General features: G+C 40.5%; 1 protein-coding gene across 3 annotated transcripts in view; it reads left to right on the top strand.

The window, feature by feature from the left end:
- Positions 1 to 18,486, top strand: part of RANBP10 (RAN binding protein 10) — a 63,253-nt gene that overhangs the window by 5,751 nt on the left and 39,016 nt on the right. For all 3 annotated transcript variants that reach the window (XM_066557247.1, XM_066557250.1, XM_066557248.1), the window contains exon 3: positions 10,476 to 10,528. In XM_066557247.1, coding sequence (XP_066413344.1) covers positions 10,476 to 10,528 — 53 coding nt within the window. The remainder of the gene's footprint in view (positions 1 to 10,475; positions 10,529 to 18,486) is intronic.

The raw sequence follows: 18,486 nt of genomic DNA, 5'->3' as shown, positions 1-18,486 counted from the left end.
CAGTGGTTTCATGAGGACTTTGAGCCATCCCAGGAAGCATCTCAGGCTGGCTTTTCTTTTTGCCATGGTGTGTTTTTGTGTGCCAGCACTAATGACTGTGTCCTGAGCTCCATTGTGCTCAACAGTCTTTTTGCTGGATCAGTACCTGAAACAGTGATTTCTGCATTAGGTGAACACCCAGAAAGGCAGGAGAGGGAAGCTGGAAAGACATAAGCCACAGGGAATGCTGGTAACCTTCTTCCAGCCTCATTGCACAGTTGCTTTGAACTGTGCAGCCTGTTGTCCAGAGATGTTGGTCAGCACTAGCTTAGGTTGAGGACAGTTTACTGGGAGAGGGAGAAAAGAGTTCTTAGAGGAGAGAGGAGAGTGGCTGAAGAGCTAATCAGCTTAGTCCATACCATAGTTTATTCTAAATCTTCCTTTAGCTTTCATACACAAGTACCATAAGCCAGACTTAAAAATAGCTTAGTTTCTCTCTGACTGAAAAAGAAAAATAAAGGTCAGATGTGTTGGTTGGTTGCAGTCTGTACATTAGTAACAAATCATCTGCCCCTTTTCCTTGCTTATGTTTCTCCTTGCCAACTTTCCATTTCTCCTCAGCATATGGTGAGTGTGATGGCTCTGTGAAAAGCCATTTGCTTGTGTTCTCTAATGGTTTCCAGATGCTGCCAGAGGCCTGGCCATGGAGAGCTCTGACAGCACTGGCTGCCTGTGCTCAGGCACCTTGGAGTGCCTGTCTGGATGTGGCTGTAGGGAAGGGTAAGGGATATTCTGTAGGAACTGAGGATTTCTTGTGTGATCCCTGATTTGTTACTGGGAAGCCTGTAAATAATTTATTTCCTCCCCCCTTTTTATTTTTTTTCCATCCTGGTTTCCAGGAATCCAAAATCAGCACAGAGAGGGGGTTGTTCTGCTTGCAGGTAGGTCTGCTTGTTTGAATTTATGCTGTTCTGCAGACACTCATTTAAACAACCCAACACATAAATAAAGCCCCCAAGTAGATTCCATAAACAGTTCCTGCCTTGCTCCCATTTGCAGATTGCCCAAGCAAGTCCTTCTTGCTCAGCCACCAGCTGTGCCTTGGTGCTCTCAGGTGTAGAGACTCATTTTCTGCAGAGGTTTTGTGGCAGTTGATGACACCTCACACAAGTTGTTATTTCTTTGTCATTGTTCTGCTGCACTCTTCTGAAAGAGAGTAATATTGAGAGCAGCTTTTCAGTATAAAGGAGTCATGAGCTTGGAATATTTGATTTGCAGTTGATAGCTTTTAAAATTCCTTTTTTATCAATGAAGTGGAAATTTAAACTGAGTGTTTTATAGCAGTATCATGGGCCATCCATTGTAATAGTTGAGTATCAATTTATCATTAAAATTATTTGTGAAATAAGGCAGTGAAATGGAAGCAGTGATGGTGATATGTGACTTGTCCACTTGTGATGTGTGGATGTCTGAGGTCTGAGATTTCCTAGATTTGACTGTGATAATTATTTTTGTTGTTGGGTTTTTTTGTTCAGCTTCTTATGAAATTTTGCACAGTAAAGAAGAAAAATTTTGGGAAGGCGTTATTTTTGTTTGGTTATTTTTTCATCCCCCCTCCCGCTATTTCAGAGTATCTGTTATAGAATAGGTAAGAATGTGACAAAAGCAAACTCTAGCAAAATCAACATCTTTAGAATATATGTAAAGCATTATTGTGCTCAGTTCTTCAGAATATGTTTGCAGTTAAATCACAGAATAATGGGAACTAATTAATTACATATTCTAAACTTGTAGATCTAAGGAATTCTGTTTACTAATAACTTTTGTAAGCTGGATAACTTATGTAGGAAAACCTTTTTCTTTCACTTGAGAAGCCTTGAAATGGTGAACTGCTGAAGAATTTATCATCCAATGTGAAGCTTTGACTCTTTTTCTTCAGCTCTCCACTGAAGCTGAATTGTGTTAGTTGTGTTCTATCAACTCTGTGGCCAGATTCATTTTTTATCCTGCTGTTCTAGCAATGGGATTTACATTGTACCTGTGATATAAGACTGGATCTCTGTTTCCACACTACAATCTGCCTGCTTGTTTACAAGTTCTTGGTATTGATGCTCTGGTCCACATGCAGCCTTTGTCCCTTGTTGTGGAGATGTCAGTGTGTGAAGATCTGTGAGTTCAGTGTGTGCTGCTTTCCCAGCACTCACCCAGTTCTGACTCTGCTGCTGTTTAAAGAGAAAGTGTTCTTATTTCACCAGTACATCTCTTACAACCTCAGGTGTTACTTTTTCTCTGAGATCTTTTGCACATAATTAATCCTCCCTCCAGATCTCATGTAAATATTGCAGCTACTTCCTTCTGTAATTTCATTAATTATTATTAGGAGGAAAGAACTCCTCCTTCCATAGGAATTGTTACCAAGCCTAAAGCAGAGGAAATTAGCCTATAAGGATGTGAGAATACCCTCTAAGAGACAGCTAGCTGGTGGTGGAGTGTTTTCTTGTGATTTGGGTATTGCATTTATATTATCCCCCTGTTTTTCAGAGGGAAAACAGGGGCTCAGGGTGCATTTCTAATCTGGCTGTCTCTTATGATGGACTGAAATGTAAGATTAGTCACCAGAATGAAAGAGTCTTCAAATGACTTGCCCTGTTTTGGATGCTTTTCTGTTAGACATTTGTGGTAATTCTTAGCATTGTTTTTTACTGTTTTCTAGGCTTTATTCATGGCAGAAAAAAATGTTCTATTACTTAGAGTGGCGATTAAACAATCTTAAGTCCTTTCAGTCGTGGAAACCTGTTTAACTTCCCTAATACATTTTCAGTGACTATGAGCAGTGCATTTGGAAGTGAGGTTTGTTAATCAGCAGGACAACCTGAACAAAAATCCTACTTATTCAGTTGGGTGTAACCAGAATAAATAATCAGAGAATGAGTATCAGTAATGCTTTGTGCTGTTCCCAGACTTTAGGCACCATTTGCCACTGAGATGGTTGGTGTGTGAACTTTGTTGGATATCAGCTGACTTGGAGAACGAGTCAGCTGCCAAGAGTGAAAAAAATAATAAATTGCTGGGACACCTCTGCTTCAGCTACATTTGCATTTGACCACAGGGTTTGGGGTTCTGTTGCATGTGGTGATGCTTGGGGTAGCAGATGGAGCAAGTGGTTATTCTTGACATATTTTAGTGGTGATTTTACTTACCCTGGTGCTTGTATTTGGCCTTTTCTTTCTTAAATGGTGCTCAGATCAAGTCTTCATCTCTGTATTTTCCATCTTTCAGTGTTCCTACAAACATTGTTAATCTACATCATCAGTCTTCCTTTCCTGAAGGTAGCCCAGGCAAGGGACGCTTTGACCCTTCTTACAGCTGGCAGATACCACTTGAACGTGATCCTAAAATTAGAAGGGAGCTGGGAATATGATACCTTGGTCTGTCAAAAATAGCTTTTCATTCTTCCTCTTGTCATTTTATCACTAATTACTCATAACCACCCTGAGAAGATGTTATGTTACCAGATTGCTGCCTCTCAGTTTTGTCCTGCTCACTCACCTTCCCTTCCACAGCCTTCAGCTTTTAAGGATTTTCTGCCTTTCTAAGGCTGATGTACACTGGACTCCTTCTTGCCTCAGGATACTTGTAGTTGTTTTTAATGAGCTCTTCAAAATTTTATTTTCTTCCCTTTATCCCCTTCTTTTCAGCCTTGCCTAGTTTGTCTTTACTGACCTCTTCTTGGGGAATTGGGATTCTTCCTGGAGCCCATCAGTGCTATTTCTGAAGCACCATCACAGAACAGCACAGTATGCACAAATAAAACCAGAACCTTTTCCACTCTAGAGATTATATTCCATTATGAAGTAGTTCCAAAATATTTGTTGTTAGACTGAGGAATTGGAGACTGTTGGAATCCAGCATTTTACATGGCATAGGTAATTTTTCTAAGCAGGTGTAACTTGTTTTTTCACTGCCTTAAAACAATGTTCCCCTTCCCCCACCAGAACTGCCACAATGTGGTTTCAAGTGGTGAGTTGATAAGGGTTATCATTTCTAACCACTCTTTAAACCTGGCATGAAGTCAGGACCCACCTCAGACAAGAATGATAGTTCAGTGCTTTGCAACAAGAGACTGTGAAAGTCTCTGAAATGCCACCAGTGTGGGGTATTATTCACCTCTAACTTGATGATTTATTTGTTTATTTTAGATTTAACTGTGCATGTTGAAAGAGTGAGGTGCATGATAGCTGGGAGGACAGGATTCCTGCCACGTAGGTGTGGTTATTAGAAAAATCTGCAGGATACAGGAAGCCTTTGAATCACAAACCTGTGGAAGAGTGAGACATCCCTTGTTTAACTCATGGCTCAGCAGGATTGCTTGGCTTTGGCTGAGCCATGTAATAAAATGCCAATCCCAGGAATTTCTACTGTGTGTTGTGTTAATGCTGGTTCACAACTGCTTTACTGGAAGTCATGGCCTTCAAAACAAATTATTCAACCTCTCTGGTCTTAACTCTTTCATGTTTGGACCTTGGTGCCTGTTGGCATCCCTGGCAGTGTCATTCCAGCCTCCTTTACTGTGCCAGGGTGGGACTGGCTCAGGAAAGAAGAGTTCTGGCCTGGTGGCTGTTACCCAGCCAATGCTAAACCAATGTATTTTCCCCCCCTTTGTTTCCCCAGCTTTCAGATGGGTTGAATTTTGTCTGCCATCTGGGTGAACCTCACAGCCACTTGAAAGAAGAGTGGCAGGGATTGTTTCACCATCCTGACTTGGTACCTTTCAACAGGTTAAGCAATAAATAGAGGGGAAACTTGTATTTATTATTTATACTGTCTTTCTTCTCCTGGCAGAGCCTTAATAAATCTGCCTTGCTAATTGTCAGCTAGTGTTAGAGATGAGTACTCAGTCCAAGTTCATTGGAGAAAGTCTTGCAGCTTTTTAAGGAAAGAAATACTTCCTTTTGTTTCAAGTATACTCCAAGTCCATGGGCTAATTGCATTTTCCCTCCTTCTGCCCTGCCTTTATTTTGCACACAGTGCAAAATTATTATTATTATTTATTTTGCACACAGCAGTGCTTCCCAGGTGCTGGGTGCTTTCCATGGAGATGATCTTTGCTCCTGGGATTCCTGAAACTAAAGGATGTAGTTCAGGTCTGCATGAGTTCTGTTGCTGTGTTCTCCTCTGTTCTACTCAATGAGTTCTTCAATCCTGCACTGGAAAAGCCAAATAGATGCAAATCCTGGAATTTCAGCATTAGCCACTTGCTGTCAAAGGGCAGGTCTGTTCTGAAGGTTTTCTGCTGGGTTCACAAGGATTTTTGTGGGTTTGCTCATACAAAGTAGCTTTAAACTGCACAAAAAAACTTTTCTTATGTTGTCTTTTTGGCAGGTTCTCTGAGTATCATGTTTGTTCTGGAGAAACATCTTTTGACTCAAAGAATTGCTTCTCATATGGGTGGATTCCCCTTCTGGGGCAAGCTAAACAGAGCCATCAGTGTCTCCCCTACTTCTGGGACTCTGTAATGCTTAGAGCAGCCTCATTAAGAGATGTCTTTGTTTCAGTTTAGGTCAGTCAGATGTTGTCACTCCTGTGAAATAACTTTTCTCATTGTTTTTCAGATGATTTCTGCCCAGTGACAATATATAATTCTTCCTGACTGAGTCACTGCATTTGAGATCTTTTATATCTTTAAGAGTTAAAATTTAATTCCGAAATGCAGTCATCATTTTGATTTTCCATATCTCTTCCAAGGGAAAGTCTTTTATTGACAGAAACAAAAACCAAATTACATTTTTTTTTTTTTAATATACAGATTTAAAATGTAGCTTTGAAAATATCTAAGACAACCCAAGTTGTTGTAGGGGCCAGAAGTGAATGCTCTTGTGTTTGGATGTCACTGTGCTGCAGCAGCTACATGTTGGTGTTCCCTGCTGAAGTCCTTGGCAGCTGGGAAGGGACCCAAAAAGCTTTGTGTCTTTGAGCTTAATCTTAGCACAGTCATGGTGCTCTAAGACCCAGAGGAAAAAGCCCTGGGAATACTGCTGGGGGTGTGTGTGTGTGTGGAGCCAGCATCTTCTGCCATGAGAGCTTTTTACCAAGGTCCTTCATTCTTCTGAGGCCAAGGAGAGGCAGGGAGGGGATGGAACAGGCAGAGCTGATGTTGGGGCTGATTCAGGCACATTTTCTAAAGCAGCCAGTGCTGGGCAGGGCTAAGGTGGAGTAGGAGTCTGGAAAAATTTGGTGCTATGGTAACTGCCAGGGCTGCTGGTGAGTGGAAACAAGGCTGTTCTGACTGAATCACCAGCATGTGTCTGCGTTTATTTTTGCCAGTCTGCTCTATTTGGAATTGGTCTAATGATGCAGCATTTTTGAAGCTTTGGATTAGGTGTGGGGGACAGGTCCAAGTATTCAGTGTTCACTGCTCAGAAGATGGTTTTAGGAGGTCACTTTAGCTTAGCTTTGCAGATTACCTATGATGCATAATGGATATAAGTGTATTATTGCCCCCAAAATTATTTTCTTCCTGTTTCCCGTTTGACACTGGCTGCTGACATTCCTGTGCATCCTTTTTTTTTTTTTTTTTTTTTTTTTTTTAAAGGGGCTCTTTGGATCTCTCAAAAAGGAGCTCCAGTTAAGGGATACCCCACAGGGAGTCTGTCCACATCATTATGGTCTGAAACCAGGGGTGAGAACAGGCAGGCCACAGAGGTTTATGTTGAATGATATTCAATATAATAATTGATACATTATTTTTAAAAAAAAGGGCAGTAGTTTACTCTTGATGATGCCCACAAATACTGTTAAACTAGTATTGCATTTGTTGCATACACAAAACTGATTTGGAACATTTGGAATCTAGGAAGTGAGAAGCTGTTCTGCACCAAGAAGTTCAGAAAGCATCTGGTGCTTTTGGGGGTGGTGGAGTTGAAGATTTAATTTTTTTTCCCTTCCCAATTTTCAAGAGAATAGAGTGATTTTTTTTTCCATTTTATTGATCTTAAAGCTCATTTCATCCATTACTTCTGGTACATAAATTGATTGTAGATGATAAAAGCAAAATAGCACTTTCTAAAACAAAACCCAGCAGTCAAGTCTGTGATAATTTGAAGTTCTGGATATAAGCTGTGGGCTGTGGAGTTGAAACTCAGCATGGTGAGGGAGTCTGTTTTTATTTTAGGTTGTCTGCAAATTCTGTCTACAGTTCTACAGCCATTATGGTCTTATTTTTAAAGTTTGTCTTGAGCTTTAAATGGGAGCAGAAGTTGAAGAGCAAAAAACTGTGAACCAGGAAGGTTTGTGGTCATGTTCCTTTTTTTTTTCTAGCAACATATTTCCATGATGTTGTGTATCTAGATTAAAGTGTAATCTTAAATTTAGAATTTGTGGAGTTGTAGTGCTTGCTTTTTATAAAAAATACAACCTTCCAGTCTCAATTTAAAGCTATGTTGTCTGAAAATGGAAAGATACAATTGTATAAGTTTTGTATTTGGTTATGTGCATCAGATTTAGCTGTACACAAAAGAGGGGGGATGAGTCTGCATAGAAAATAATGAAGTTAAGCAGGATAAGCTGAAGTGGGTGATGACCTATTTTATCTGAGTTTGACAATTAGGTTATTTCCTCTAATTTCCAATGTTTTCCTTGGTGTTGCCACCCTTATGGTGCAATACAGAGCAGAGACCCAGCGGGGCATGGGGACAAAGGGCACGCCTGGAAGTGCTGGGGCTGTGGTGAGGCTGTGCCAAGGCTGTGTGCAGAGGTGTCCTCCCTGCTCAGTTCTGGGTCTGTTCATGTCAGCAGTAGCAGAGGGATCACACAAGCACCCTCAGGCATCAAGGAGGGATGGAGCTGCCCCCTGGCCCCGTGCCAGCAGAGCTGTGCTGTGTGATACTGAAAGGCAGGAATCTGACACCACCACATGACAAAGTGGCCACAGTTCTACAGGGCTTTACCTTCAGCTGAGCCAAATAGATCAGGACATAAGAAACATTCCCTGTGCCAGGAGGCGCATCCTGTTCTTTGAACAAAGTTTGTCACGACCAACAAATTCAGGAGGGCTGCAGCTTGGTGGTGTGACCTGGTGAAGTTGGTGGGGATGGTCTTTGCTAAGTGTTTCAGACCTGCCAGTGTCAGGGTGAGCTCTGGTGTTACTGCTTCAGGCTTAGATGATGCTTTTACACTGAGTTGAAACAATTGGGAACTTTGAATCACAGCTCCCCTCAGGCTTGAGCAGTTGGTTGGCAGAGGTGGCGCTGAGGTTGTCACTGCTCTCATAGAGTTGAGGGCAGTTTTAGCTGTGGATGGGATCCTGGCTGCTTGCACACATAGATGGAAAAAAACACATGGCAAACCCCACCATGTTGTAAGGAAATCTCAGTAGAAATAGAGAAATTGAATAAGAACTCTCTTATCTGCCAGTGCACTAAGAAGGTGGCAAGGAAGAGCTGGAGTAGTCCCTGCAGATATAGGAGAAAGTCTTCTATATTGTGCCTGGAAGGCTGTAAAAATATCTCCAAATTCAGTTTATTACAGATGCATGTATGTCAGATGACACTGGGAGGCTGAATTTTTAGATGCCATAAATGCCTGCTGTGGAGAGGCTCTTGTGAGTCAGGGAGCTCATGGGGATGTAACTTCTGACTCGTGCTCTGAGCAGTGCAGAAGATATTTACAGCAAAGGTGTGTTCAGAAGTTGTTCTGCAGCACTGACCATAATCACTCATCTTTGATATCCTTTGAGAAGTGCTATAAAAGGCCCCCAGACCCTGCCACTTTAGCATTCATCCAAAACCCCCAGCACCCAACAGCAAAAAAGCCAGAAAGCAAACCTTACAAATTCAAGAAGCTTGTTTAAGAATAGCTAATAAAATCAGAAGGGTAAATTCTTTGAGATGGTAGAGAGACTGTTTAAGAAGACATTTTATTGGAGGATCAGACAGCTGATCAAAACACCTGACAAAATTAGACATAGGGATGAGAGGCAATAGGGATACACACCTGAAGTTTAAATTTTATTCAATGAGACAAATTGAAAGAACAAACTTCTAAGCTTAAAAAACCCAATAAGGTTGACAAAATTAGTTGAGGGACATGTGGCTAAAGGTCTGAAATTTTAAAGGAATATTTTTCCTTCCCAGCTCATCAGGGATGGGAAGCAAGCTGGAGTCTTAGGAGTAACTTCTTATGAAGAACTCTGAAAGCATAGGAATGTTTAGAGGTTCACAAATGCCACTCTTTTGCTTTTAAAGGATTATCATTCTGAGGTAAAAGAATTAATACAGCAACAATGTTGTTTGACAACAAAAAAAAAATAATTACACACCATGCAAATTAACAGAAACAGAAGACACAAAATGGGAATGGGCATAAGCATTGCAATAAGGAAGAGGAGAGTTTGTGAAGGCTGGATTTGTCTTACTGTCCTGCTGGATAGGTGCACAATAATTTTTATGAGGATGGAATAAATAATCCAAACTTTATACAAAAAAATGGCCTCTGAGCTGCCACTTTGAGTGCAGGGTCAAGCTGTGTCCCACTTCATGGAAAAGTGAGTTCAGTTCTCCTCTGCAGTCAGAACATAAATGGAATAATAGAGACCAGGAGGGAGGGGGGGAATAGAAACCAAAGCAGAGAACATTGTTATGCTGTTATCTGTAATAACCACCTTAGGCTTGTGTTGTGTGATGCTGGTGGCTCTGGTTATTCCCTGCTTCTCAAAGAAGTTACAGAACTGGAAGTGTAGCAGGAGCACTGAGCTGGAGATGAGCTTCCATGAGAACAGCTGAGCAGACTCTGATTAACCAGCCTTGAGAAGAGACCTCTGGGGAGGGGTGTGAATCAGGACTTCAAAATCCTTGAGAAAGTGGTCAGGGAAATGCTTTTCCTCTTTCTTCCAATTTTAAAATAAAAAATAGGTTGGGCAGGAATTGAATGGGGGAGCTGTGGGATGCTGCCTTTTCAAAGAGCTTCCAAAGGTTCAGAAAGTGAGATTGTGTAAAATATATGCTGAACAATGAAAGAGTGTTCTTGGAAAGTACAACTGAGTGCTCTGTCCTCTGCATCCACTGTCAGCTATTTCTGGGGACAGTACATCAGGCTGGACAGACATCTGTCCTCATATACTATATCTGCACTTAGGTGTTTTTTACTGTCTTCTTAATCACCTATATAAATAGTTTTTTTCTGATATATGAGTAAAAATACCCTACCAAAATACCAAATTGGGAATTAAATTGCTGATTGCTGTCCAGTCCTTTTCCTACCAATTAAGAGCTAAAGAGTAACTGTAGCTGTACATTGGAAAGCTGTCGACTAGAGGAGATTGATGTTTTATCTTGGATTCAATAAAATACATAAGTAATGGAAAATCTTTAGTAATTTTGTCATTCTTCAGTAATTTTTGTGTGGATTTGGTTTATTTTAGTGCTATATTTCTGCTGCAGGGAATCTTGTGCTGTGACCATTCTTTTGCTTGACTGATATTTTATTTGGTTTTTTTGAAGGTACATGGGAATAGGACTTTCTGCTCAAGGAGTCAACATGAACAGGCTTCCTGGTAAGTCACTGTTAAGGTTTGTTTTACAATCTGTGTTAAATGTTCATTTGAAATAAAGATTTTTCTTTATATATATGTATTAGTGAATGAATTATGAATTAGTGTGTTTCTATTAATAAAATTGCATTACTATAATTGTCCTATATCTGGAAGGTTCAAACCATTGAGTGTTATCTGAAATTGAGTTACTGGTGTTGTCAATGCAGCCATGATGATTTCAGCAGATAATAGAGATTAAAGCTAAACTAATAGGTAATGGGCAAGATGATGAGCTTTCAGACAGGCAAACTCTTCTTTGTGTCTGAAAAGTAAGTAAGAAAATAATTTTGCATTTAATCTGTATACTCCACTTGACAAATTTACATGAAAGAATCTGGAAATGACAGGATAATTGGCCCGTTGTATTGTCTCCATTCTTTCCTTCTTCCCACTGAAAGACTACAAAAATGTGATAGAGTGGTATTTCCAGTTAAGATTGTTGCTTCTTTTGTTTGAAATGTGTGCTTTCAGGTTTGCTGCTAAGTTGGTCAAGTGGCTTCTTTTTCGAAATAAATAATTGGTAATCCTTCCTTGACAATATCCAATTTATTGAGCAAAATAACACTTTCTAGATATATATTGATGTAGTGACTTCTATGCCAGAAATTCTTTCAACTGAGCTTGAAATTGGAAGTTTGTATTTGGTAGAAAGTAAATGTTCTTCAGATCCCAAAGTGAATGACAGCTGGTCAGTGGTGGGGGCATTCTTGGCCTTGGGTGTTACTTCTGGTGAAGTTGTTTTAAAGATGAAATCTGTGCTCAGCCCTTATGGATCTTGGTGTCTGGAAAGGAGAATGTTTTGTGAATGTCCTAACAAAAGAAAGATCTGTCTTGTGGAGAATGCTTTGAGTGACACCTGTGCTTCAAAGAATTTGCATCTTACTTCAGTCTGTATTTGCTAGTAATTGTTATGACAGCTGCACCAGTCAGTCCTACTCCCCCCCAGCCCTGATCCAGGTGGGTTGTGTGCCATGTACAAGGCAAAGCAGGAATTGAGTCCCATCATCTCTTTCCAGGGTTGAAGTTCTTGGAAAAAGGGTTGTTTGGTTGTTAATGGAGCCTGTTCTGTTCAAGAAATGGCTCTGTGGTTTGTGTGATGGAAAGATGGGGGGAATGTTTTGTAGGCTTGGCCTTGCAGATGGTTGGTTGGATTATGCTGTTTTTAGGATTCCCCTGGGGTTGTAGCACAGGTACATCCAGGGGTCAGTGCTAACCTGAGGTGGTGTGTACTGAATGTCTCAGGTGTGCTGTGCTGAAATTGAACTGCCAGTGTAATTTCTTCTTCTTTTTTTTTTGTCCCCCTTTGGTGACTAAAAATTACCCACTTCTGATAAATGGCTTTAAAACCCACATGGGCAGAATTTGTGGCCAGTCTGAGTCAAAGTGCCTGTACACAACTGTCATTTCTAGAGTGCATGTGATGAACATGGAATTCTTTTCTCTCAGTGAAATAAAGCATAAAGTGAACTTGAGACTTGAGATTATACAATTCATTGCTAAATAAGCACTAATTTGATCTTATGAACCTGTTGTTTGTTTGATCACATGCAGATTACGCTGCCAAGAGTCATTCTGTGGTCATAGTTAGGTCTCTCTCCCATCATCTGTGTAAGATTAACTGCATGGCTTTGTATTATAGCTCAGTAATTATCTTCCTGGCTTTTGGACAATGAGTGTGATTTTTTTAAATATATATATATTTTTTAGTATATTATTCAAGTAACTGTAGTGAGAAACATTTCCAGGCTTAACTGTTATCAGGTCCTTCACAGCACAGAGTGAGTGAGAGCTCACAAAGAAGTGACAGACTTTGGAGTCTTGACTTGGCTTTGTGTCAGAGTGTAATTTTAACTTTTTGTGACCTGAAACCCTGCCAGATTTCTCTCCTTAGACCCTTTCTAAGTCACTTCTGCTTTAACAGATTGATTTTCACTCAGTGTGTTGCCAGGGAAGTGTGTAACCACTACAAGTGGTGGTTGGGAGACCAGAGCCTGGTACAGGAGCCAAAGTTGGTCCCTTTCTTGTTCCCAGTTTCACTTGGTGGCACCCTGGGAGTCCTAATTCAAAGAACAATCTTGCTGCTGGGTTCTGTCTCAAACTCCTTCTCCCTCCACAAGGACAAACACTTTGGCCATATCCAGTTCCAAGTCAGGGCATTTGTTCTTTATTGCCAGATTTATTTTGGCTTAAACCCAGCTGGGTGCTGGTGGGGGTAGTGCTGAGCTTTCTCTGGAGATTACAAATGTGGTTGGAGCACATGAACTGAGTTTCCTGAACTACCCCTGTCTGCATTGAGAATAGAGATTGCTTTTAATTGGAGAGTTCCCTGTCCATGCTCTACTCAGGGTTTCTTTGTGCTGTGCTTTGAAATTCAGTCAGCAGGTCTGAAATAATTGTGGGATTATTATTAACTACCAACTTTTGTGACCCTGACATATCTTGATTAAAAAAAATATTAAAGACAATTAGAACATTTACTAATAAGCATTCTGCTTTCAACCAGTGGCTTTTAGTGAAATGTTTTCTGCTCACTTCTTTCCCCACATTTTTTTTCACGTGTGCTCAGCATTTTGGTATTTGAGGATGAAATTACATGTTGCAGCTGAACTGATCTAACTCCATGTCATCAAAGGAGAGAAACCTGACCCTTCCCTCCTCTCCACCCTATCTGCACAGCCACTCTTCTTCCCTGGTGCAAGCCTTTGGCTCTGGCAGTTGTCACCTTGGCCAGGCCAGCTTCCAGGCCAGGCAGGAACCTGGTGGGCTGGTTCCTTCAGGATTCATGGAGCAGTGCTCTTATTTGTGCATCCTGCATGTAACAGATCAGTGTACTTTTGATATTATTATTATTATTATTATTATTATTATTATTATTATTATTATTATTATTATTATTATTATTATTATTATTATTATTTAGGCCTCAGTCCAGTAAGTTTTCCTGAGCCCTGCTGAAAATGTGTTGGTGGTTTGCTATAGGTTTCACCAAACCTTTGTAAAATGAGATGATGTGTCCTGTCCTTAGCATGGGTGAGGTTGCACACTGGGAATGAGTCTCCCCTGCATGTGATGTTCTGCATTAGTTCAAGTCTTCATGCTGTTGAGAAATAACATTTCATTTGTTTGAGCTCTTTGAGGGCACCCCAGCAGGAACAAAGAGCCAGGCAGAGAGGGAAGGGGGGATGAATCTCTAAGGTAGCAGCAAGTTCTTAATTCAGCCTAAGATGTTGTGAAACCACACCCTTAGGCATACCCTGCTTCAGTTTTTTAACAGCACAGATAGGAGCTGACCAATCACTTTTAGAGACTTTAAACACCCTCTGGTTAATGAATGACCTGCCCTGCTGTGCAGCATTGTGCATGCTGCAGGGAGTGCCAGCTTTCACTCACCATTCTTTGGTTTTCTGAGGCATTGGTAATTTTTTCAGCTTGCTTTTTAAACAAAAAGATGCTGCTTGGCTTATTCGCTATCTGTCTGCTCCAAACTCTCTGTTAAAAGAACAAGGTTTCAAACTCAAGAATATTTTATAGACTTGAATTAGTGTGCAGCCAGATAAATCAGGAGAATTTGGTGTACAGAAACCTTCTCCCTGTTAGGGTTTGGCTTCTGGGTCTGTAGTGCTGTGAGCCAGGTCACCAAAACTAGAAACATTTTGTCCAGGTGTTCTGAGTCTTTTGTTCAGCAAAAGGTCCTTGTGAGTGACCCATTTATCTGGACATAAAATAGAAATGAGCCCTGGGAATGAAGAATTCCCCCTGCTCTCCTCCTCTGTGAAAGCCATCCTTCATCCTCCATAAACCCATGTGTGGACTGGGCTTTCCATTTTAGCTTTGTTTGGAGATCCTTTCCTTTGAATTTTCTTTCTGATAGGTTTCTGTTGGCAGTTGTAGGTAGGACTTTATTTCTTCTCAGTTTATCCTTCAAGCTGTCAAAGGAGGTGCAAGCAGGGGGAGCAAGACTGTTGAGCACTCTGTCCTCCTGTTCCTTTCTTTGAGAGGAAAAAGTTGCTTGTTTCTTCCTTAGGGATGTTCCCAAGGGTTTTTCATGCTGGTGTGCTCCTCTCTGGGAGCAACCAGAGAAGGGAGGCTGGGTAGGTGTTGTATCATAAAATCATAGAATGTCCCACATTGGAAGGGATTCACAAGGATCCTGGTCCTGCACAAGTAAAATTCTCATGGGGAGATATTATTCCTCATCAGAGTTGGGGATGAGTTTCTGCAGAGGTTCTGTATCTAGATTTTCAAACTTCAATTCCACAAGGATCTGACAGCCTCATGTAACTCTTAAGTTAATCCTGCTGCAAGTGGGAAGTTCTGCTAAAGTCTTCAGTTTTTCCTTCTAGCCAGTTTGGGTTTGTTGTTGGAGGGTTTTTTTGTTTGTTTGGTGATTTTGTTTTGTTTCTCTGTTTTGTTTCTTTTGTTTTCTGTGAATGCTATGGAATCTTTCTACTTCAAATGTGTTTAAGGAAGTTTTTAGTTTGTGCTTTGGCTTGTCACTTTCTGTGACTCCACTGACAAACAAAGGACCTGTGCTAAAGGACTCAGTGCCAGTGCTAAATGCAGTAATTATAGAAGCCGAGACCTCACCAAATCATCTGATCTGAAGTGAATTCAATTAGCATTAGTCCTGCCTGACAGGTGTGTGTCTAAACCAGTCTTTCATTATTTTTCTGGCAATTCTTCCAACACTGTCCTTGTGTTGGAAACTTTTCCTGATGACAAAGCTGAATATCCCATGTAGTCTGAGTCTATTCTTGGATCACGTGGAGGTGGAAAATAATTAATTTCTTTCCTCTTTGTAGCTCTATAAATGAAAACCTCTATCACTGCTTTGTGTCTTCTCTTCAAATCATACACCCCTGGCTCTTCACCCTTCCCTGTTTGTCAGGTTTTCTTGATTTATGACAACTTTTGTAGATGTTTTCTGAAATTTAATCACTGGATGTATCACAAGCACTGGATGTATCACAAGTATCTTACTTTTTATAGTAAAAGAAAACATTAAAATTCAGAGCAAGTTCAGGAAGTGGCTCTTATCCCATCTTGCAAACAAGGGCAAAAGAAAATCCTTGCCAAGCTTTCACAGTTCTTACGGCTTCAGCAGAAACAGGAGGGGAAGAAGCTACATGGTTACCTGGGGAAAAAAGGCTTTTGTTTTCTAGAGCAGTCAGCAAAAGCCCTGAAGTAAGGGGTTAAATGCATGAGCAGTATGTGGCAAACAAGCAGTGAATCAGTCTGCTCTCAGAGCCTCTTGGCTGCATCAGCAACTTGGACACACTGCTTGATTTTCTGTCTTTAGAAGTAATTTCTATTAAGTTTATTTATTTATGCAGCTGATGAAGCTCTGGCTTGTACTACCTTATGGTGTTTGTCCTGCTGCAGAGCTCTTTCAGAACTGTCCTTAAAAACAGTTGTCCAAAAAGGCATGTGGGATTTCCACAGGGTGTCACAGAAAGCCTTGGACAGGTGTTGGTTCCACATTCAGCTGGCTGTGCCAGTTCCTCTCCACAAAATTGCTTGTGCCTCTGGTACCCTCTAATTTATCCTATCAAACCAGTTTGTGGGGCTGCATGTGGAATGGGTCACCTAATTGGGTTAATAATAATGGGTGGGGGGCACTGCTTCATTCTGGGCTTGTTATTAACTTGGGTCTGTCCACTTGCCTGGTTCATCACAGGTAATGCAGGTTGAAACAGCTCCTTTGGGAAAATTTATTCTTCTGAATCATGTGGTTAACAGTGGTCAGAGGTTATTTTTAGATAGAGATATGTGTTGAAAACATCAATCCAATTTCTCCCCAATTAACAGTTTTCCTGATCATGGAGACATTTTTATAATTTTTTTCAATCTTTCCAGGCATAGTGGGCTGAAGCTAACTTGGCTGACTTGTCTCCCTGAATTTTTATTTAGGCTGAGGACTTCTTCTGAAACTTCACTTGGGTAGCCTTTTGCTGACTTAACTGCTTTTTACCTGAAAGCATAATTTGTACCTCCTAAGAGGTCATCAGTGTGTTTAGAAATGGCAAATTTTAGCACTGCACAGTGGAAGAAAAGAGAGCAAAGTGGGTCAGTGTGATGGGTCAGCTCTGGAATTATTGAATCCATTTGTGCAGAATAGATTTACAGAAAAATTCCTCAGCACACAATAGCTCGTGTGGGTGGGTGAAGATGATTGTGGTGCATAGAACAGTGGTGGATAAAAAACATACATTGCCAAGAAAAGATAAGTGTTACAGCAGATTGGAGATTTCTGGCCTTTGAAAGTCAGAGCCTTTTGGATTTACCTCCATGAGTCTCTGTATTTTTGGAGAAGGAGTTTATTTATGTAAGTGAATCTCTTGGCTGTCACCACTGCCTGTAGTTTTATTTACATCTTTGGTTGTGCTACCCCTGTTTCTTCTAAACTAAACTGCAAGATGCACTCCAGAATCACAGTTAGTGCACTCCAGCCACTAATAAGAGTTCAGTCCAAAACACAAGGCTAAGCCATAAAGCCTACCCAGCCCCATTTGAAAAAAAAAAATTAAAAAATCTCCTATGGGAGGAAGTGTCCTGAGACTGGTTTAAGCTGGTTGTTTCTTTCTTGAGTCTGCTTTTACTGTACTGCACCATCTGCTATTTTCAAAATAGCTTTTATTTATTTTTTTAATTTAAGTCAAAATTAAGGTCATACTAAAGAAATTAATAAGAAATTTGGGCTTCTTGTAATAAAACAAAAGGATTTCCTTTGAACTTAAGCTTTCCACATATTTTTAGTGTTAAGATTTTTTTTTCTCCATATGGAATCAATCTTATGTTCAGTATATGTAAAATGCCATCATAGGAAAGTAATCTGAGGAGCACTTAATTTTTGTTTATCCTGGGTATACACAACTCATTAAATTTTCTTCATCTTCACTCTAAATTCTCTGTGTACATGTGTTCTATGTATATTTTAATGGCTGCCTTGCTGCATCATAATGTTGAAGAATGTGAGTTCCTCTGGGATTGCTTAACTCACTCTCATCTTTTCTCTTCCTGCTTCTACTCTCTGCAGATCAGCTGAACACCTTTTACAATTAAAATTTAAATACACAAAATTTTTAAAATTTGAAATTTTAGAATTATTAAAATTATACTATCTTTATTTAAAAAAAAATTCTCTGTGTCTTTGGGAATCTTTGTCGTTCATGATTGATTTGTCCACTACCCATCAACTTCAGCTCAGTTCCACTGAACTGCTCAGTTGTCTTGTCATCCATGTCAGCTTTCTCTGTTTTCAATCATTTTTTCAGTTTATGTGCTGAGTTCACCTGAACTTGTATGAAAATTCCAGCTTGAATATTGAAACAGATTTGTTGCATGTGCTGTGCATTCATTCACATCCCATCTTTGTCCCTTAGAAGAACTGGAAGTTCTTTCTTTCCCATTCTTCAGTCTTTCAGGACTCATTAATGGGCTGTCTGACAAAGCTGCCTCCTCACAGCTGCTGTGTTTGGGGTGTTGCCCTGCAGAGCTTATCATGGCCAGAGCTGAGTGGGGTGGATGTGTTTGGAGATGAGCCTGGTGCTCAGGGCTGATATGGCTGAGCTGCTGTGGCAGGGGGCTTGGACAGATGTGGCATTTCCACGTGCTGAGGGGTGACACCACAGTGATCAGGTCCCCAGATGAGGTCAGACCTGGTGCTGTCAGATGTGTTCAGAGCTGCAGAGTAACTAAACCAGCTCCTGAACCACAGAATTGGGATGAATTACCTTCTGAATTAAGGTTAAATTTAATACCATGTTTTATTTATGGATATGTATACGAAAACTAGAACTGTATACAGTAAAAGTTCCTGCCTTTTTCCCTTTCTGACTGACTTCAGGTCATGTGTTTGCTCATATTGATTGTAATGCTTGTCCTGCCTGCAGCCAGAAAAACTGCTGCCCATGGTTGGC

Source organism: Molothrus aeneus, chromosome 11, assembly GCF_037042795.1.
Source record: "Molothrus aeneus isolate 106 chromosome 11, BPBGC_Maene_1.0, whole genome shotgun sequence".
In the NCBI taxonomy this organism is placed as follows: Eukaryota; Metazoa; Chordata; class Aves; order Passeriformes; family Icteridae; genus Molothrus; species Molothrus aeneus.
The sequence above is the reverse complement of the archived record's forward strand: the minus strand, read 5'-3'. Positions and strand labels throughout refer to the sequence as shown.